Genomic DNA, 23,571 nt, shown 5'->3' with positions numbered 1-23,571 from the left:
AGTTACACGCACGCATGCACGCACGCACGCACGCACACACAGACGCTAGTCATGAGAGTTACACGCACGCATGCATGCACGCACGCACACACAGACGCTAGTCATGAGAGTTACACGCACGCACACACACACACACACACACAGACGCTAGTCATGAGAGTTACACGCACGCACACACAGACGCTAGTCATGAGAGTTACACGCACGCACACACACACACACACACACACAGACGCTAGTCATGATAGTTACACACACGCACGCACACACACACACACACACACACACACACACACACACACAGACGATAGTCATGATAGTTACACACGCACGCATGCATGCACACACACGCAGACGCTAGTCATGATAGTTACACACACACAGTTGCTAGTCACGATACACACGTGATACACACACATACATGCACGTGCGCACGTACACACACACAGGCACAGACGCTAGTCATGATAGTTACACACACACACACACACACACACAGACTCACATACCACTACTACAACTCACCACCACCATTCTCTGCTCTTAAGAGTTCACTTATGTCCAGTATTACCTTCTATTCAGCATCTGAGTATGACAGAATAAGTGTGAGAGCGACTGTGTGTGTGTGTGTGTGTGTGTGTGTGTGTGAGAGAGAGTCTGTGTGTGGGTAGTGTAGCATGAGAGAGGGACAGCAGATGGATGGAGAGACTGTGGATCTACACACACACACACACAATCACAGGCGCAGATGCTTACAGACACTCAGTAGACGCACATTGTGGAGAACGGATCTGGCAGATGGAGAGAGAGAAACCGCGAGGGCGAGATCTGACACTTCCTGAGGGTCAAAGGTTCCTACAGTAGCGTTCAATTACTCCGCTGAGCCGGACAGGGACAATAGCGTACAGTTCAACAACCGTAACCTGAAAACTAGCTCCAAAAGGGCGGGATGAAAGGAGAATTAAAAAACACGTTAGTGTCTTTCTTTTACTGAGGCTGTTATTATTTTGCAAACCAAGCAGGCAGTAATTACCAGCTGAATTCATCATGGCTGGTTCTCTTCTGGTGTAGAGACAAAAAAACATGAATAAATAAACCAGGGTGGACTGGGTAAATCAACGCCTTGGACACCTTCTGAAATCACAATTGCAGCAATTTGAAATGTCAGGTACAGTGATGCTTAGGGAGCGCATGGAAGCAAGGAACTCTGGTAGCCCCCCCGTCAGCTTTTAAATGTCTCGTCTCTGGCCAGGACAGACACCGCAGGACGCACAGGGACAGTGGAGCGGACAGAACTCAGCAGCTACACGTACATGTGGGAGCGCATGGCCTTCGTTAACAGGACATCGACGAGCCACACAAACGACAGAGCACTACGCCCGCTGGAGGTGGTTCGCTGAAGTCCCAAAGCTTTAGAAATGGCTTTATAACCTTTTCCAAACTGATAGAACTCAATTACTTTATATCTCATTTGTTCCTGAATTTCTTTGGATCGCAGCATGGTGTCTAGCTTTAGAGGATCTTTTGGTCTACTTCACTTTGTCAGGCAGGTCATATTTAAGTGAGTTCTTGATTGAGAACAGGTGTAGCAGTAATCAGGCCTGAGTGTGGCTAGAGAAATTGAACTCAGATTTCCAAAGATGTGATAAACCACAGTTAATTTATGTTTTAACAGGGGGGCGATCACTTTTTCACACAGGGCCATGTAGGTTTGGATTTTCTTCCCCCCTTAATAATAAAAACCTTCATCTAAAAACTGCATTTTGTGCTTACTTGTGTTATCTTTGTCTAATATTTAAATTAAAATAAATCTGAAACATTTAAGTGTGACAAACATGCAAAAAAATAAGATATCAGGAAGGGGGCAAACACTTTTTCACACCACTGTACATTTAATGTTAATAGTTCTGTTAATTGCTTTGGCAACAGTTGTTAATTGCAACTATAATTCACAGCTGTTAATTGCAAATTATGCCAATAAAGCAATTTGAATTTCAATTTGAAATTTGAATTTGAAAGAGAGGCAGAGAGTGAGAGAAACAATTAGACAAGACAGATAGAGAGGAAGCAATATTTTAGAGAGAGAGAGTGCATGTGTGTGTCTGGGCTGTGTTCCAGCTCTGAACTGCCTCAGGGTTACTGGGCAGTGAGTGAGTTCAATGTTCAGCTGACACAGCTATTGCCAACCCATCTACCTGCCCTGTCAACACACACGCACGCACACGTACACATACACACACACACCCACGCACACGCACACACACACATACACATACACACAAATACACCCACACGCACACCCCCACACACACACACATACACCCGCGCGCACGCACACAGACACATACCCATGCACACGCACACACACACAAACACATGCACACACACACACACACACACATACACTTACACACGCACACACACACACATGCACACGCACACACACACACACACACGTACAGGCGCCAGCTGAGAGACAGAGATAGAAAGACTGAGAAAGATGATGTGAAGTGAAAACTGATATAAGGATGAAAGATGAATGTAGAAAAGGTAAAACAAAAACAAAAAAAAATCACAAAGAGATCAAGAAAGTACAGAGTGGCAGAGAAGAGAGGAAAACAGTCATAGGAGAGGAGAGAGGAGTAGAGGAGAGGAGAAGAGGAGAAGAGAGGAGAGGAGAGGGGAAGAGAGGAGAAGAGAGGGGAAGAGGAGAGAAGAGGAGAAGAGGAGAAGAGAGGAGAGGAGAGGAGAAGAGAGGAGAGGAGAAGAGAAGAGAGGAGAAGAGAAGAGAGGAGAAGAGAGGGGAGTAGGGAGGAGAGAATCCTGAGAATGGAGGAGTGAAACACCCTAAAGAAAGAGCAGACCCGTGTTAGTGGAGGGAAGGTGGGGTGAAGTGAGCATGGCACAGCGTCTGTGACCTCCCCCAGTGGGCGTGTCTGTGACCTCCCCCCGTGGGCGTGTCTGTGAGATCCCCCCGTGGGCGCGTCTGTGACCTCCCCCAGTGGGCGTGTCTGTGACCTCCCCCTGTGGGCGTGTCTGTGAGATCCCCCCGTGGGCGTGTCTGTGAGATCCCCCAGTGGGCGTGTCTGTGACCTCCCCCCGTGGGCGTGTCTGTGAGATCCCCCCGTGGGCGTGTCTGTGAGATCCCCCCGTGGGCGTGTCTGTGAGATCCCCCCGTGGGCGTGTCTGTGACCTCCCCCCGTGGGCGTGTCTGTGACCTCCCCTCGTGGGCGTGTCTGTGAGATCCCCCCTGTGGGCGTGTCTGTGACCTCCCCTCGTGGGCGTGTCTGAGAGCTCGTCCCGTGTCTGTACAGTACGACCCCCCCCTCCCCCGATCACCTCCAACCCCCTCTACACAACATCACAAAGGAGGTTCACATCACGTGTGCAGGTTTATCTGAGACTCAGCTATGGACATGGTTGGGAATGCTTCCTTCTCTCTCTCTCTCTCTCTCTCTCTCTCTCTCTCTCTCTCTCTCTCTCAGGTTCAGTTCAGTAAGTGTTATTTGCATGGTCATATTCAGTAACAGTACTGCCAAATCAGTACTAGAGTAAAACAACATGAATGACCAATTAAGGACTTGCAGTTAAAGACATATTAAGAATCTGTCTCTGCTCCTCTGTCTCTCTCCCTCTCTCTCGTTCTCCTTCTCTCTCTCTCTCTCTCACTCTCTCTCCCCTTCTCGTCCTCTCCCTCTCTCCACTTCAGCCCTTGCCTACCCTGGAATAATAATCAAACCCCGCTGTTGCACTCTCAGTCCTCACTTACGGATGCTCCTAATAAGCAGCCAGAGCAGCTGCTGCCATTTTGGATCGGGCCGGGGGGTGGGGGGGGTGTTAGGGGTCCTCAGTCGCATGGAGCCATTCAGCAAACCAATCAGCGGCCAGTGAGAAGCTAGTGGAGCAGGGACGCGTGGGCCGTGCTGCGGTCTGGACCATCTTGCCAAAGAGGGGAGTGCTGTATAATACCAGTGATCAGGCACTGCGATGAGAGTGTCTGTCCCCCCCCAGGACACGGGATGAGCCGCCCCCAGCACCTATGCCACCACGCTCAGACTGCGGCTTGGGCTCTCAACCCAAATGGACTTGGGGCAGTTTGAGAACAGTGACAACACGATGTCCATGTGTTATATGTTAAATATGGGTCACAGTATACACGTTACAACGCCTCTACAGGAAAACCGGTACTGAAACGCACTAAAACAGGTACTGAAACACATACTGAAACACACACTAAAACAGGTACTGAAACACATACTGAAACACGCACTAAAACAGGTACTGAAACACATACTGATACACGCACTAAAACAGGTACTGAAACCCATACTGAAAAAAGGTACCGAAACAAGTACTGAACATACTGAAACTGGTACTGAAAGCATGACAGGGAAACTAACAGCCCAAAGCAGTGCTACTGTGTGGACCAGCAGAGCAGCTTAGCATCACCTCAGAAACCATAAACCAGACATCTTTAAAAGCGCCCGCGCCTGTGGGAGAGACGTCCGCTCCGCTCAGCAGTTCGTGCGAGCGCAATGGAAACCCTGGGGCCGTTTTCCACACTCGGCGGTTCTGTAATCATTCATTTGCCTTTGCCCTAAACCTCAACACAGTGCAGTAATACCTTAACACTTTCAGCCTGGTTTCTGACAAAGCTGGGACAGGTGATCGGAACGCTGGCCGCACGCTCCCGCTTGGGCCAGGTAACAACAGCAAAAATCCATGGTTGATATATTTTTATCAAAATTATTTAGCGAAATATTTGATTTTGGCAGCGGCACGGGAAGCAAATCGCATCCCGCAAAGCACAATAATTATTCACAGAGGAAAGATGGAACAGTAAGCAGCTAAGTGTCCAATAGCACCAATGAAATTGGTCTTGCGCTGTAACGAATGGCAGAAATAAACATGTCAGGTGAACCGTACATGCGGGACTGGCCGAAGGCTTGGCTGACAAAGCCCTCTGTTTCTCTGTGCGCTTGCAACATCAGGTGTGCTGCTTCATAACAAAAGAGCCCTGCACTTTACAACGCGTTCTGCTGACGCCTTTTCACGTGTCCCTTTTTTTTCCTGACGACTCAGCCCTCTGCGGTTTTCCTCTCTAATGTGTTCACTTCGACACTTTTGCTCCGTTTCCTTCCCCCTGTCCCTAAAAGGCGCGACGCCACTTCTGTTTCCGTGAGGACCGGAGTGCTGATGTAATGCTCGTCTCACACGAGGACTGCTCTCGATCTCTACGAGTGCTCGGTGAAAGCTGGCTACATTTAAAAGGATGACCCCGCCATCCGAGATGACTGCTGCGTCTCGGGGGCAGTGAGCGACGCACTCTCGCTGGGTGCTGAAACGAGTTAGGGGTTCTGGCTGAAGGCGTCATGATAAGAATCCCATAAGGGCAAACGCAGTAGCTCAGAACATCAAAGGTTCAGATCTGTGTGTGTTTTACACGCGCCGTTTAAATGGCTGGTTAAAGTAGGAAGCCGTCCACACACATGCATGCTATGTATGTTTGCTTACATATGCACGCACCTGCTGCACACACACACACACACACAAACACACACACACACACACACACACACACACACACACACACACACACACACACACACACACACACACACACACACACATATCCCTCCACCACTACACAGGCATGTGAGCCACACTGCTGGAAGTTTTCAAGTATGCAGGACTTCGCAGTCTTTACTGTGCCGTTTCTCTACAGCAGAAGGGGACATTTCTGGGTCTTGTCTGTATGGAGATATGATGTAGAAGTGCAGGGGTATCAAAGTCCAGTCCTGGAGGGACACAGTCCAGCAGCGTTTAGTGACACGCCTACTAAACCTGAAAACTGACTGATGAGTTGAAACAGTTGCGTTTATGCAGGCCACTGTCTGGAACTCTCAGGCTGCAGTTTGACACCACAGTGCCACATTAACTAAAATTAGATTGTGTAATAATCGTGTTAAATTCACCTGATTCAACTCATCCGTCAATTTTCAGGTTTAGTGGGCGTGTCTGGTCAGAGCAGTCACCAAACTGGACTCTGACACCCCTGTTCTAAATGGATACGGTGAAACTGATCGTGGCCCACGTCACCGGTGATGAAGGAAAGTGAACAGTGTGTTGGTGGGATCTAATCAATCACGATTCCACCCAGCATAACCCAGGAACATGAAAAAACAGGCTGATTGAGTTGTGCTATCAATTCGACCTTGTCCGTCTAAACAAGACTCCACCACCTCGTGCAAAACGAGCCGTCTGATTTTACGGCTCTGATTCCACCCGCAATCACTTCAGCCCTGTACAATCGTAAAAGCATACAACTCTGGTTTGGGGAATAGGGGGAGAAAAAACATCATTCATTTGTTAAATAAATATTCATCCGTTTTCCCCATTTTTGTTTACACTCTGAGTTAGGCTAGTCCCAAACCACTTAACAAACAAGTGTGTTTCCATCGAGGAAGAGTGAAAACCAGCTTCATTTTCTCACTGGTTACTATGTAAAGGGTCCAGAAATGATGGGAGAACCTGTAAGGCTCAAAGGGCACCTTTAGAGGCTGTACCTGCAAAGCTCAAAGGGCACCTTTAAAGGCCATAAATGTGAGGCTTGGAGGGCACCTTTAAAGGCCGTACCTGTAAGGCTCAAAGGGCACCTTTAGAGGCCGCACCTGCAAAGCTCAGAGGGCACCTTTAAAGGCCATAAATGTGAGGCTTGGAGGGCACCTTTAAAGGCCGCACCTGTAAGGCTCATAGGATACCTTTAAAGGTCGTACCTGTGAGGTTCAGAGGGCACCTTCAAAGGCCATACCTGTGAGGTTGTTGAGGCCGAGCTGGCGGAGGCCGAAGTTGCCGTCGCGGCGGTAGTTGAGGAAGATTGCGAGGGCGTAGCGATCCTCGTAGAGTCGAGTCCCGCGGATGATGCGCAGGTTCTCCAGAGGCAGGTAGTCAAACTGGTTCAGCGCCACCAGCACATAGCCGGTCACCTCCCGGATGGACTGCACACAGGGGAAAAGGCTTTCAGGGTGACATAAGCCAAAGCTTTTGATATTTAAGATGCTTAACAATGTGCCATGAAGAACAAAACAAAACAAAACAAAACAAAAAACACTCAGAAACAAGCCACTGCGAACCCCAGTAATAAACACGACCTTGGTGAGTCTCACAAACATCGAGCACAGATGGATTGTAAATTTATTATGTCCTGTGTCAACGTGGTAATGGGTAATGAAGCGTGTCAGTGCAGTGTAGAGTGAACAGCCAAGAGTGCCGCCCTTCCAGACAGCGATTCTAGGTGACCGGCAGGAAGTCCACACAGCCTCGGACATGACCTCTCTGCACGTCTCAATATTCAAGACAAGAGAGGTTGGACAATTTCATGTGTGTATGTATGCGCGCGCATGTGTGTGTGTGTGTGTGTGTGTGTGTGTGTGTGTGTGGTCTGCTTGCACATATGTGTATTGTGTGTACTGTATTTGACTGTGCATGTGTTTCTGTGTGCAAGTTTATGTGTAGAGATATTTGTATATGTTTGACTTGACTGCAGAATTGCCTCTTTCCTTCTAAAGATCTCTAGAACGTTTTTCCGGGATGCAGGAATGTCTCTAAAATGTTTCATTCACATTGGTAGATTTGGATTGTTATTTTAGCACACAAACCTCTGTGTGTGTGTGTGTGTGTGTGTGTGTGTGTAGAGAGCTCATACTACTCTCTGTGGACACAGGCGGCTATGAGATCTGCTGTACTCCAATGCTGCTGTGATTGACAGCTGTCAGGCAGTCTGACGCTCAGCTGAGGTGAAATGTGGAGATCCCCATCTGAGCCCGAGGCCTGTCTAAGTGGCACGCACCATGGTCATTCACCCCGGCTAACGGCCGGCGTCTGGCATCAGCACAGAGGATGTTTGGTGGCCAGCAGGCTGAGGGCTTTACGTGTGTCCTCACACCTGTCCAGCACTCTTCAGAAAACTCCTGTAAGCCCTGCAATAATGGTATCATGCGCCGCATGTGGGCGTGATTGTGGGAAATGTCTCCAGAACGTACTCTTTACCTTGGAAATGTCTCCAGAAGGTTCCCCTTTTCCTGGAAATGTTTCTAGAAGGTTCCCTCTACCCCAGGAATGTTCCGTTCTGTTCCTGGTAGATCTGGATGGTTATATCAGGTTTATTTCAGGAGCCATAAGTCAACATTACCCTGTTTCTGGGTGTTGGTGTTTGTTGGAGAATGTTGGTGTTTACTGGAGGACGTTGGTGTTTGTGTTTGCTGGAGAATGTTGGTTTTTGTTTGCTGGAGAATGTTGGTGTTTACTGGAGCATGTTGGTGTGGGGAATGATGGGTATGTTTTGGGCTTTAACCAGTTGACCAGTTTTCCTGATGCAGGCTGTGTCTACAGGCATCTAGCATGCATGTCCTGCATGATGGTATTATGGATGTAATTTAGTCTTAAACTAGGTTTAATCTGGGTTAGGATTACCCCAGACATCCACCCCACACATCCACCCTAGGCCTGCCATAATGTGACATTAAGTTGGAGAGACCAGCCATTAAAGTGGAATGGGGGCATACAGTGTCCAGGGGCGCTTTGAGATTCTCTCTGCTCCGACATAGCAAGAAGGCTAGTATTATCTACAGAGGGACACACGTGCACACACACACACACACACACACACACACACACACACACACACATACTTCTGCCCAAGGCACCGCACCTTCTCCACAAACCTCTAAACACACACACCAGCACCAGAGCCTGTCATACTACACATTTCTACCTGATCCTCAAACACACACACACAAACACACACACACACACACACACACACACATCTACTGTAACCTGCATTATACACGTTTATTTACACATACATACACCATCAGCGTCAACTACACCACACAGCTAGCGGGCCATGCCAAGTACCCCACACACCCACCCCAGGCTTGCCAAATACCCCACACAGCTAGCAGGCCATACCAGATACCCCACTGCCCTTGCCACTGGCAAACTAAACCCATCCCAGTTACCTAGCAACCTCGGAAAACTGCTTCCGTCTATGATGAGAAGAAAATGACCAGAAAAGGGCAGGGAAAAAAAACCCAACAACCAACAGAGGCGTCTTTGTTGTACTCCAGCTAATTTAATTAAAGGATTAGTTTGCTCAGATTTCTCTCAGCCTATTTCCAGCATCAATTTAAATTTCTCTCTCTCTCCGCAGCTAATTTCTTTTCAAGCCGCTGGATCAATACTTCCCAGGGACAGGGAAGGGGGCGGTCATGCCTCTCTTCTCCGCGCGCTGTTTACTCAGTAATAAACTGCAGAAGAGCAGAGGAAAAGCCCTCATTGCGTTTACAAGCTTCCTTCACAGATAATGGCCCCGTGGCTTTTTTTTTATTTTTTATTTTTTCATAACCTGCTGCTTTCGGGCTTTTGTCGGCCGATGTCCCAGGAAGACCCGAGCCTGCCCAAGGGTGCCGCTGTGATGTCAGTCAAAGACTGCAAGAGGTGGTGCCGTGCCCTCCACGTGACTCCGCCCACTCTCCCACTCAGAGGCCTGTTACCTACAGATGGAGGACGTGTGTGGGGGGGTGAGCTGTGTGTATGGATGTCTTCCTGGGCCTAAGAGGTCTGCAGGGAAAGGGCACTGCATCTTCAGGTAAGGCTGAGTTATAAAGGGGAGGAGCCGTGGGCGGGGCCGTGGGAGGGGCCATGTGCAGAAGGGCACGCTCCCTTGCAGGCTATGCCTACAGGCATCTAATCCTAAATTAAACACTAAATTTAAATTTTAAATTTGCTCTAAATTTACTCCACATTTCTCACTAAGATCTCAGGCCCAGGCTTCCTTTGTCTCAGAGAACACAGGATGCAAGACCAGCCCATGAGAGTGTTTTAAACTGGCCCACCAGCGTCCTGACCCTGCAGATGGGTCCTGGAATACCAGGGACTCGTCTGGGTCTGTGGGAAGATCCAGATTACAGGGAATTGGCGTTCACACACACACACACACACACACACACACACACACACACACACACACACACACACACACACACACACACACACAAGCCTCTCACACTAGTCGTGGATCTGCCAGCTGACTGTGATTATGTACAACTGACTGGGCAACAATGTGCTTTTTATTCAGCTTAGAAATGTGGGACAAAGTCAAGGAATTTTTTTCCCTACTAAGATGGCAAACATCAAATTTGACGACAAAGGAAATAAAATAATGTTTCATATAAACATACTATTTTTTAGCATGTTTAAAATTTTAGAAACAGTTCAGAACTTAAAATAAAACACGTGAATATGAACTGTCGACTGAGAAAGTATTGGGTTATTACACAGCTAGTTTGAAACAGAGCAAGAAAAACAGGGGAGAAAGATTAATATGTTTTCCAAAAAAGTCTCTCAGAGGGACTGGAAAACGGATCCAGTGGAAGTGCTACTGGTTTCTGAAAGCCATGGATGTGTTAGCTTGGCTCCCTTTCCGGGTTTCGTTGGAGGAAACGTGCAGGGGGGAAGAAAAGCTCCCTTCAGTCCCGCCGACGTGCCCAGGGTGGAAATGCAAAGGGTCCTTCAGACCTGGACCTCCGAGAGCGACGGATGGAGAGAGAGAGAGAGAGAGAGAGAGAGAGAGGATGGACGGAAAGCGAAAGATGGAGAGCAAAACTGGGAGGCGCCGGCGGAGAGGGAAGAGGTGCAGTGGGGCGGATCAGAGCCGGCCTCCTGTATATTTTAATGCATAATTAATACTTCACCTGTTCCAGTTCAGGGAGAAAGGCAGAGGGTGAGGAAGAAAAACAGAGAGAGTGAAGGAGCGAGAACGAGTGAGAGAGAGAGAGAAGGACAATAAAACACAAAGAGTGGACTAGCAAGAAAGTGAGTGAGCTCTCGCATGGAGGAAGTGGGCAGGTGCAGGGAACACCCAATTAAGAATAAAAGCCAAGAGTGCAATGACACCATTAGCATGTTTGAGAGACTCGGCACAAGTTACCCTGAGTACAACTCATTTGCATACATATTGAAGTCGTTGTGTGCACCTCGGAGAGGTGGGGTCCAGGGGAGGGGCAGAGAATGCTCCGGAAACGTGTCCTCGCACCGCTCGCCTGTTAGCACCTTTTGTGTTTTGTGTTGAAGTTCTAATTTCCCATCGGCCGATACACGGTGTTCGATACAGGCACGTGAGAGCGTCTCGGCCTCCACGGCGCCTCGTCTCTGAGTGAACGGGTTCTGCCCCCAGTGCTCCTGCTGCTCTGCACATCTGTCGTGTGCGGGTTCAAAGAGGAACCCTTGAACTCTTCCTGCTTGGGCTCTCCAACCTCAGGCTGGCACGCGGTTTAGGCAGCCGCGCTTTGCCGGAGTACCAGAAGTTTTGATTTGTTTGCGTGCTTTTCCCAAAATTACGCCGCGCCGTCGAACTCGCTCGAGGCGCTCGCCGTGCAAGGCTCTGACGGGTCGCTGGAGAAGCCGGGTCAGCGTGTGCGCGGGGGATGAAAAACAGCGGTGCCCGCAAAGCGTCTTTAAGCTCTTGACTTTTGTTTTCCGTTGCCAAACGCTTCTCCCACAGGCCTTCGCTCGGAGACGGGAAACAGTGCGTAAAAAACGTGAGAGGGAATTCTTTCAGAATCAAACTAATCGGCCTCTCAAGTCTGAAGGACCCTCTGACAACTACGGAGAAGCCGGTTATTATTCCCAGTCAGTAATGAGAGGGGGAGGGGAGTAGTTGCACGAGTCCGGGGTGACTTTGCGATGCCCGGATGGCTGTTGGAGCAGCTTGCCAAGGCACCGCGGTCCCCTCGGGCTCCGGAGCGTTCCTCCTGACAGCGCTACAGACGCACGCGCCAGCCGCCGAGTGCCTAGTGTCACCAATGCAGATATTTCAACTGTTTCCAAAATCACATACGAGGGATTTGCAGTGAGCGGGAACGCCGTGAGAAGCATCACAGTTCATTGCGGCCAAGACAGATGTGTTCGAATACCCAAGGGCAGATCCCAGATCGGTACGCTTCGTGGTAATCTGGCTGCCGGACGGAGGCTTTTCCGGTGAGGAGCTCGAAACAGGATGCTTTCAAACTCCTCTCTGTGGAAGCCCTGGGTTCTCGCTGGCAGGACGATACGCGCACGTCAATGAGGATCGGGGCGTCTGCCAAAACACCGAAAAGGAAACTGTTAAAAACGTCAGTCAAGGTGGATCGGAGGGCGAGGGAGACGATGATTCCGAGTGTCTGCCAGGTGGTGTTTTAACTACAACTTAAACAATTTCCTTCCACCCCCGAGCCGTTCAGCCTCTTTTTTTGTCCTGGGCGCGTTTCTTTCGAAGCGCTGGCCAGTGCGGAGCGTTCGCCAGGAGATGAAATGAACATCGCCGGCGTCGACGAGCCCGGCTTGAATGAAGGGGGCAATTACTGTGCGGACCTCTGGTGAAGGCGGAGAAGGGGTGATAACTCCTCGCCGCTGTGGGCGCTTATCACTTTATTCTGGCGGGACGCAGGGAAGATGGTGGAGATATCGCGGTTCCCAAAGTGGCGACTGAGAAAGTGTTTGCGACCGAGCCGGTGGTGACGTCTGCGGAAGTTTCTGGAGAGTCCCCCCCCACTGGCACAGTGAAGCGTCTACTGCCTTGTGCTCGGCCCTGTGAGTACACCCCCAGAACAGCAGGGGGCGACCTGCCGCCAGCCAGCGTTCACACAGCAAGCCTGTCGTCGGGGTGAGAAACAACACCTCACACTCAACAGCTCCGTCTGCCAGACTATGGCGACATCGTTTACCAAACATGCAAGACAAAACAGGCAGCTCTGATTATCATAAACCTTAAAATCTAAAACTATACAGTAGAAACTGCACAACACTTATGATGTGATTTGATTCAGCTCAAGGCTTCGTTGTTAATGTGAGTTCGCCGAGCCCACACAGGGTTGATGGTGTAGACCGCAGAGAAGCCGCTTTAAGGACAGTTCTCCCCTCAGCTGCTCACACCGGTAACGCAAATGGGCCGTTGAGAAGACACCAGGTTCCTGTCACTTGAAAAGCCTCCAGAGGAGGTGGACGGTTCTGGACAAAGTGTCTGCATGATTTAAAACTGGAAAGCTGATTGTGAGGAGAAAGCTCAAAGGCTGTCAAATGACTGTAAAACACAATAAAACTCATATTTGGACTTTGTGTGTGTGTGTGTGTGTGTCTGTGTGTGTGCATGTATCTATCTGTGTCTGTGTCTACGTGTGTGTGTGTGTGTGTGTGTGTGTGTGTGTGTGTGTATGTGTGTGTGTGTATGTTTGTGTGTGTGTGGATCACACAGAAACTTCAGTTTCACAGCTGAAGGTCTGGAGTGGAGCCTTTCCAGCTATAATGTCTGCTAAGAGCTTAGATTAGGCAGGGCGGGGCGGGGGCGGGGCAGGGGCGGGGCATGGCAGGAGCAGGGCAAGGGCGGGGCAGGGGCGGGGCATGGCAGGGGCGGGGCGGGGCAGGGGCAGGGCATGGCAGGGGCGGGGCAGGGCGGGGCAGGGCAGGGGCGGTTTGTGGACACAGGTGCTCCACCCATCATGATCTCCTCAGCCACCAGCCACAAACACCACAAACACAAGTACAGGAACGAGGGTCTCACTGCACAGCCAGCATCTAGATGTGTGTGTGTGTGTGTGTGTGTGTGTAGTAGTAGTAGTGCTCTGACTCATCAGGAGGAAAGCTCTCAAGTAAACTGTTTTCTTAAAAGTCTCTATAAAATATCCTCTCCAGTGCAAGATGTGGACTTGAAAGAAGCACGAATGCGCGCACACACACACACACACACACACACACACACACACACACACACACACACACGCACACGCACACATACACACGCACGCACGCACACAAACACACACACACACACACACACAAACACATACACATGCACGCACACAAACACACACACACACACACATACACACGCACGCACACAAACACACACACACACACACACATACACATGCACGCACACACGCACACACACACACACACACACACTTTGCTAATGGTAGCCCTTTCAGTCACATTACAGATACAGAACCATACGCGAGTGTGTATTGATTCAGCACAACAGTGATTAAGAACAACAGTTAGACTTGTTATGTCCACCCTTCTCCTCTTCCCTCTGACTTTCACACACCACTTCCTCTTCCTTGAAGCCCTTCTCATGTCCATCTCTCCTTTATCTTCACCCACTGCTCAACCACTTTGCCTTCTGTGGATACATACTCTAAATAAAAACTCCTGATAATTACAGACGTACTGCACGGCTAGGGAAGCTTTCCTGTTACAGTCACACAACGGTAGTGTTATTAATTCCCTTAATAATCTGAGATTCAACAGCAACGCTATAAAGGTTTGAACCGCCACATTATCAAAATACACAAATCACAGCCCTGATGTGTTATACATGATGTGTGCTAATGTTTTGTGAGGTTATATGTCTTCCGTTTTATTCTTATTTTGTTAATGCCATTGCTGGTTGGAAAGTCTGAAAAATCAGTCAAAGGTCACCCAACTGTGTGTGTGTGTGTGTGTGTGTGTGTGTTTGTGCCAGAGGCTAGGCTGCTGCCTTAACTACAGACATGTGAACATATACCAGAACACGTGTGGACACGTCCATACTTACATAACTCACTGACAGGTAGCATCGCGCACACACACGCACACAAGCTACCCAAGATGGCACGGCAACTCAGTGACACTGTACATTTGTGCCTTTTGTACAGACGCCGAACCCCTACCCCCTCCAAAGTATACCAAAACCCCTCATCACATCCAGCAGGAGAGCGAGAGAATTAAGGCAAATTAAGAATTAAGGCCACAATAACGCTAGCGCAGCTCTTAATGTGCAGGGACTGCCTCCCTGCTGAGGGCAGAAAACAGAGGCATTAGCATACGCGGGGCGTGCTAATGAAAAGGGTTCGAGATTCCACAGCCAGCGATGCAGGCCCCATAACAACCCCCCACCTGCCTGCCAATGAAACTCCCCCCAATTAAGACCTCAACCAGTGCAGCCTCGAAGAAGGAAAGGCCCCTTTTGTGGACCGCGGGCGGTGCGCCGGGCGGACCGTTTATTTCATTGTTTATCGGTCCTGCGTGTGGATTTGTTCCCACACACGGAGAGGAGCTCTCCGGAGTTCGTTCTCACAGAGGGTGTAGAGACGGCAGGTCCAAAGAACCACAAATAACACCAGCAATCTACAGCGGTGCACAGGAGCAAAACGCATGTTACCCCACGGCGGTGGGCCGTCGGGCTTCCAGACGGCGGTCCAGAGACGCGTTCGCTCGTTCGGGATCTGGTTGGGAAAGGACCCCTCCATTTAAGGCGAGCATTAAAGAAACGGGGCAAACGGCGAGAGGCGAGGGGTGGAGAAGGTTCGCGGTAAGGGTCGAAGGGGGCAAAAGAGAATTAATGAAATTATTTAAATGAGGTTTGTCCCCTAAGGCTCAGAGATTACTCTGTCACTCTCCATTTTAGCGAGTTAGTGCAGCCTGATTTACAAATTTAATTAGCGGCATAATCTACACGGGATGTAATGCAAGCTTGCGCGTAACAATGCAAAAGGGAATGTGGGTTGTTCGCCTACACTTGAACCCGTGTCCTGAATACCGGATAAAGATGCTAATGCTGTCTATGGCTTCGGATCTGCGTCATGCCGAACGCGCCGGACAGAAGAGGAAGGAGCAGGTTAGCATAACTGTGTGAACTCCATTTTGTGTCCATGGAGGTCAAACTATTCCTGCTTCCCTGGAATTGGTGGAAATGCATGTTGCTGTTGTCACAGAACCTGATTCGGTGTCTGAGCTTGGCCATCTCGAGACTGAAATCCCAGGCAGGTGTGATCATGTCCACAGTTAGCTGTGTTGTGTCTGGAGTCACAAAAGCTGCACCAGAAATGAGCACTGACACTGACCAGTATTGAAAAGCTGGTTTTGTTTAAAGCACTTTGTATTAATGGATGCTGTGTTCATTTATCTCACTGGCAAGCTGCACTGTTTGTGCACCGGGGACACCGGTTTTCATTATACGCAGTAAGTTGTACAAACAAAGCAAATCTATGCATTATCTCCAGCAGGGTTTGCGGGCGTAATCCATGAATGAGGCTACCTGGCACGTTCCTGCGTCTTTGTCTGAGGGCAGGACTCCGGGACTGAATCCACAGATGTGGACAGACCGGAAAGTTTAGTGGTGATGGAGGCGCTGGAAGCTTTAACAATTGCGGTCATGTTAAAACTTCAGCCGTGCCAGAGACACGGGAGAGTTTCGCTGGGACACTGGACAGCTCGGCAGTGGCGGACGCCAGAAAGTTTCACCGTAACGGGGACGTAGGGACGAGCGCTTGAGCGTCCTCATCTCTGCTCCTGGGGATGGGACTCTGTCACTCTCCTGCTAACGAGGGGCGTCTCCTGCTGGAATTCCCCAAATAGAGTAATTTGCTATTGATTTGCCGCGTTAATTACCGACCCATTTGCCCGGTGTCGTGGTTAATATCGCACGCGGTCGATGAGGTGATGGCTCTCGCTGGGGCCGTTAGTGATGGACGGCGCTTATTTAATCAGCGAGCACCCGTCTACCACACTCAGTATGGACGCTGGCTGGCTCGGGGAGTCCTCAGCCATCGGGCCGCGCCGACCCGGAGGTGGAGGTGGAGGTGGAGGTGGGTCGTTTGGGGCAGACGTGCGGCGCGGGCAGGCACCTCAGGGTCGCGCTTGCCAGTCCTCTCTCGGTTCCTTCGTCTTCCTTGTCTGCCCTGCTCTTTCGTTCTCGACATGAGGCGCGAAGTCGCACCTTTATGAGGCTTCGGTAAAGGAAAGCGCGCGGTTGCGGTTGCCGCGAGCTTGTTTACCGCCCTCTCTGCCAGATAAAGGCTCAGTTAAAGTGTCGCTAAGAGCGTCGTTATCCGCCCGGGCGATGAAAACGTCCGATCGAGTGCCGTCAGAGACGGCTGGGGTCGCGGTGTTTCACGACGCTGACCGGACCAAGCCTGTTCCTTCTGGCTGGGTTTGAATGAGTTTTCCCCTAGCAGATATCAACAATACCGCCAGGATAAGAAGCTCTTTTCATGAGCGTGAATACACACTCCTTCGCCGGAGCTTTCAGAAGAGAACGCAACACAAGGCCATTTCTGTTCGCTTCAACTCCCTGGGGCATCTTAAAAACAGATGATAAACACATTTACTGTTAGTGTCATCCGATTAGTGCACAATGACAGAAAAAGAGGATCATCTGAAATGATTTACAGGTGATCACGGAATTAATTAAAGCTCACAGGGTCACAGACAGAGAGCCCTGCAGCACACCTGCCGCCAGCCTCTACTCACCTTGTCGGAATTTGGAGGTCGTATGCGTGCATTAGTACTTCCTGTTACGTGGGAAACTCACGGGCAGCTTTCTGAACAGACAGAGGTCCGTTCTCATATCCATCGGCCGGATCGGTCGGCTTGCGCTGATAAAGCCACTATTTTTTTTGCAGAATCGTGTTTGCTGTTTAAACTGCTAAAACGGTGAAGACTGATCAAATAAAAACCCATAAAAAGCTCCGATTACCTTTTTAACTCTGAAAGTAAAAAAAAGCCCACGTGCCACGTCGCATTTTCCAGGCGCCATGCGAAGAAAACCGAGAGCAAGCTTTGGAACGTCTGCGGCTCGGAGTGATGGAGCTCTTCGGCCATTCGTGTGGCGGCCGGCCGGTCAGACGTTAATTATGCCTCTCTCACTAGGGCTCGCCGTGCGGGCAACGTAGCAGCTGGTGAGGTGTTCTGGCGTGGGGCAGCATCTCGTGATGGCCGACCGGCAGCTTGGGCCCTGGCCTTGACGACCGGCCGGATCCTGGGGGGCGGTATGCCTGCGGAGTTTAATAAATATGACGGCTTTATTAGCCAATGAAAGATGATGGATCTGGAGGATCACGACCTTCCTCTGTGTGCTGAAGGACACTCCCTCTGAAACGGGCACTCGTCGCCGTGGGGCTTCGGCCTGGAGGGGAAGCGTGGGGGAGACAGGGGGGCCGTCATGCGGTGGCAAGATGCCCCTCTAACCCAGTTAGCTGCTCCCGAAAGTGGGGGCGCCAGAGGGCGTTGCCACACCTCGGTCTCGCGGGCGACGGCATGTTTAATTCAGCGAGCGCGCATCAACCCCAGAGAGAATCTGGCATGCCCCGCCACGACGACCTGGAGCAGCTGCAGGGGCACTGAGTCTCTAGGTAACCACCATTATTTCCGTGGCTGGTGACACAGTTTTCGTGGGTGCGCACGCCAGGCGGAGCCTTTGATGTTTATTTGAAACAAAGCCGACATCATGACACCTCGCAGGACGGAGCGGAACAGAATCCTGCACTGGCAGACGCAGGACACTGGGAACCCCTGAATGAGTCAGGAGAGAGTGACCCTGACACACAAACACACATACACACACACACACACACACACATAAGCTGTTTTTCGTCAACATCTGACTGCACAGCTCTTCTGCCTGGGACGTTTGTGTGCGTCGGCCGCAAAACCTGTTTTCTGCTGTTTCCCAAGAATTTCCCAGCAGGTATTGCTTCGTGGCAGAATAAGCTCAGACTGAGAGCATTTTGGATCACTCACTACATAGTAAACAACAGGACAAAAAAAAAAAAAAAATCATGTGCCTTTTTTCCTAATTTTAGTCTGCATTTTAAAACGGAGAGTTAGCAACTACTGCATAAAAGGTCAAAGCAGCAACCCCTGTATCCTCAGCACGTGCTCTTTAAACCTGGCTGAGGTTGGGCTGCTAAACTATGGCTAATCTGAGGCTGTTGGGCTTTCCTGTCATGTGTGATGTAGAGATTCGCCTTCCTGTTCCCCCGGTTTAGATCCTACAGCGGACCCTGTGTGCTACAGTGAGTGTGTGTATCAGGAGGATGTGCTGCCCGGTCAATGGACTTCCTGCTCCCATGGGCGGATTTATGATCTCCAGGTTGCCCTGTAAATTCCTCCCCATGTCCAGTACAAGGTCTGGCGTCTCATCGTCAAATCTTGGAAAGGCTGAAACGCTGTCGACACCCTGGAAAGGGCAGGCCCGGATTTACAAACCCTCCAACTGCCTCCACCCCTGCCCTCCAACCAACCACCACCCATGTCCTCCAACCACCTCCGCCCATGTCCTCCAACCACCTCCACCCCTGCCCTCCAACCAACCACCACCCATGTCCTCCAACCGCCTCCACACATGTCCTCCAACCACCTCCAACCCCTGCCCTCCAACCAACCACCACCCCTGCCCTACTTCTGAAGACCCACCCCCGACACACGTTACTTACTCCTACTGTCCAATTTTTCTTTTTAGGAATTTGACGACTTATGAATAACAGAAAAAAGAGTAAGCAATTTGCCTTTCACAGTTATTCGTGCTTAAAACTACACACACAAAAAAGGGCCATAATTACCCAGCACTGGTTATATTTATGAAGGAACGATGACGTTCCAACAGGGCTGTGGCGCGGTGCTGGAACAGGCCCTGACAATGCTCTAATTTCACACTAAAGAGCTGTAATTACTCCAACAGCCTCCTCTCTCCTGCTATTTCTCCCTCTCTCTCTCCCTCGCTCTCTCCCTCTCTCTCTCCCTCTCTTTTCTTTTCACCCCCTTGTTCTCTATCTCTTGTTGCAACAATCTCTTCCCTGAACGCACGGCTGGCAACGTCTCACCCTTCATTCCTGCCGTCATCCCCGTCAGTGACACGGCACGGGACATTAACACCACAGAACAGCATCACGAGCCAACGAGCAATTCAGTTAGTCCGTTGGAGGTCCTTTATCCCATCCTGCCGTCGGGAGCGAACTCCGGAGCCTTTCGGAAAGGTCGAAGGTTCCGGGCAGACCGGGCGGAGGTTCTTAGGCCGGCCCCGCCTCCGCCGCACGCCTGATTCGACAAGCGTTTGCTTCCAGCTCCACGCTCGGGTAACGGATCGTGATGCGTAAATGATACTCCAGAGGCCATCGAGTGGCCAGCCGCCCAGGATGGTCGGTTGCTGAGGGTGGAGCTGGGAACACCGCAGCGTGTGACACAAGAGGGCGGGGCTACCCCAGACTTGCCTGGCCTCCTCCTCCAATAGCCAGGAACCTGGGAGAGTTATTTTAATAACAGGTCCGTCCCCTGACGCTTGGTGGACCTCGCGCTTTTCAGATGGACGTTTAGATGATTAATGGCTGGTCTAAAAGCCGTAATTACGGGCTGGCGGTTGGGTTTCGGCGGGTCACTCAGGAGGGCGAGGGGGAGTTAGGCTAGAGCAGGACGTGTGAGCCGCGACAAACGTCTTTATTAAACGGCCTTCGGGGGGCATGAGTCGCACAGCCTCTAAGGAAAACGTGAGGAAGACCTGACAGGCACTGCTCAGATAGAGAAAGAGACTGACGGACTGGTAGAAAGACAGACAGATCAACAGAGAAAGACAGAGAGACAGAGAGAGAGAGAAAAAGACAAATGAACTTTAAAAGAAAAGGCACAGAAAGAATCACAGTTGGAGCAGTATGGGCGGGAGAGAGGATGGTAACAGGAGGCGCACAGCCCTGAAGACTCCTAGAAGCTACAGCCACGCCAGACGGGAGGAGGGCGGAATGCAGGGATGAGTAACGGCCGCTTCCACGCCTCGGCGGTGTGCGGCTCGCACGAGTGCGTGCGGCCAGCCTGTCCCCGTACGCGGGACTTTTCCCCTACGACGTGTTAATTTGTTTTTCCCAGGAGTTCATTCCTCTGGCACGGGTCAGCAGCTGGTGGCGCGCGCACGGGGGCGATCTCACCTTGCCCCGCAGAAGCTCTTGTGACCATTATTTTCGGCTACAAGTGAAATTGGCCACGAGCTAATCAACATTTAGCTCTTCCACGTGTGTTATTACGCAGCAATTGATGGATGGTACAATTACACCCAGTGTCACTTAGCTAAATGGCTGTGTAATGCTAATGAGCTCTTATTCAAACAGCCACTAGTTAGTGTGTGGAAATGGTGGTTTGGGGGGGGCGGTATCAGAGGGGGATATCGGAGGGGGGCAGATAGAGAATGAGCAGTGAACACAGACGTGAGCCACGTGACCAAGCTAAGTACACTACTGTTGTGTTTTCACATGGATCACGTTGGATTCTCTACAATGACCATCTTTAAAAGGAATGAGTAAGTCTTACGTATTTTACATTTTATCTATTACACACACACACACACACACACACACACACACACACACACACAAACACACACACCAAAACAAGGTCAAAGGGGCATTTTCCCACCAATCATAATTATAGTCAGGCATTGTGAAGACCAGCCTGTCTTTCTCTCAAGGTCCCGCAGAATAATAGAGGAATAGTGGCTCTCAGACAAACACACACATACTCAAGGACACACACACACAAACAAATGCACACACACACACACGCATACGCACACACACACACACACACACACACACACGCTCACACACACACACGTGCGCTCACACACACACAAACAAATGCACACACACACACACGCGTGTGCCCGCGCTCACACACACACACACACGCTCACACACACACACACGCATGCTCACACACACACAAACAAATGCACACACACACGTGTGCGCACACACACACACCCACACACACATGTACTCACACACACACACACACACACACACGCTCACACACACACACGTGCGCTCACACACACACACAAACAAATGCACACACACACACGCGCGTGCCCGCGCTCACACACACACACACACGCTCACACACACACACACGCATGCTCACACACACACAAACAAATGCACACACACACACACACACGTGTGCGCACACACACACACCCACACACACATGTACTCACACACACACACACACACACACACACACACACACACAGATGGATTCCAACATAGTGCTAGAGTCTGCCACTCTTATGTAGAAAGGAAGCCTGCCATGGACATCCTGTCGGGAGTTATTCTCCATTGCTACTGTTGAACCATTCTGGCCTTCCTCAGTAACATCACCTCAGGCCCTGCCTCCTCCCATCAATGCTTCCCCTACACTCCTCCACCCACCCCCCCAGCGTCACAGGGACATCCATCTGCCTTTGACACAAAGCCGCGCTTACGAAGCCGCCATAGGGATTTGGACAAAGTGGGACCCCACCCCCCACCTGTGATCACAATGGTTTGTTCCACTGGCTACTGCGAGCCCCGTATAAATACCCCCTCTTGGCAAATAATTGGACGAAAACAACAAACCCAAAACGATGTTGTGGTCCTGTCATTTGAGAGGGAACGGCAATGGAGAATGCCAGTTTTAATAGGAGGCCATTTACACCCGCAAAGGCATCGAGGTATAACATCTGGGAATAAAAGGGATGTGTGTTCGGAATGACATTTCAGAGGCTCGTAGAGCACGGGCTGCACTGCCGAGAGTGAGTGTGTGAACAGCAGAGAGAGCGTGAGAGAGGCACACCAGAGAGCTCTGTCACCGCAGTACAGCACCGCTGACACGCTACACACATCCAGAGAGACGGAGAGAGAGCGAGGGAGAGAGAGAGAGAGGGAGAGAGAGGGAGAGAGAGAGAGGGAGGGAGAGAGAAAGAGAGAGGGAGAGAGAGAGAGAGAGGGAGGGAGAAAGAGAGAGGGAGAGAGAGAGAGAGAGAGAGGGAGAGGGAGAGAGAGAGAGAGAGGGAGAGAGAAACAGAGAGGGAGAGAGAAGCGGGAGAGAGAGAAAGAAAGAGAGCGGGGAAGAAGGAGTTCTTGCTTGGGGATCTCTTCAGACTCACAACCTGACCTATTTACTGCGTGATCGATGGCTAACACTTACTAACGCTAAACTGTTACACAATACATGAAACCCTCTCCCAACTGTAGTACTGCACACACACACACACACACACACACACACACACACACACACATGTGCGCACATCCTGCTATCAGCACACAGTCTTGTATTTCTATCATTGTGGCGTCTGTTCACTCATGGGCCAATGCCCCCCCAGTATCAGCATGTTCTTTCTGTCAACATGGGGACAGTTACTCCACAAATACAAATATATACCACAGTACAGTCACACACATGCGCGCGCACACGCACATACGCTCACACACGTTCACACGCACACATACACTCACACACGTTCACACGCACACATACACTCACACACGTTCACACGCACACATACATTCACACACGTTCACACACACGCACACACACACGTTCACACGCACACATACACTCACACACACACACACACACACACACACACACACACACACACACACACAGCGAGGTGTGCTAGTTCAGAGGACACCCAGAAGTCTCCTTTTGTCGTCTCTGTGCTGGAGAGCGGCTTGCGGAGGCGAGATCTCCATTCCCAACCCTTATCGCTCCGCACCTCTTCATAAAACGCGTCGGACCATGTGTGCCACCGTCCCCCCTCCCTGATTGGCTGGGCGAGGCATAGTCGCCACCCCCCTCTGGGAGGGCGACGCAGAGCCCGAGCTGCGTGCTCCCATGGCCCTTTTCCTCTCAGAGCCTTTTATTCTGCCACCGGTGTGCGTGGGAGATAAGCCACGGCGT

General features: G+C 50.6%; 1 protein-coding gene across 2 annotated transcripts in view; it reads right to left on the bottom strand.

Moving 5' to 3' along the window:
• LOC113581338 (receptor tyrosine-protein kinase erbB-4-like) overlaps positions 1–23,571 on the bottom strand; it is a 237,036-nt gene that overhangs the window by 99,502 nt on the left and 113,963 nt on the right. For both annotated transcript variants that reach the window (XM_035520983.1, XM_035520991.1), the window contains exon 3: positions 6,812–6,998. In XM_035520983.1, coding sequence (XP_035376876.1) covers positions 6,812–6,998 — 187 coding nt within the window. The remainder of the gene's footprint in view (positions 1–6,811; positions 6,999–23,571) is intronic.

This window comes from Electrophorus electricus, chromosome 2, assembly GCF_013358815.1.
Source record: "Electrophorus electricus isolate fEleEle1 chromosome 2, fEleEle1.pri, whole genome shotgun sequence".
In the NCBI taxonomy this organism is placed as follows: Eukaryota; Metazoa; Chordata; class Actinopteri; order Gymnotiformes; family Gymnotidae; genus Electrophorus; species Electrophorus electricus.
This window is presented reverse-complemented; position numbering and strand designations above follow the sequence as displayed.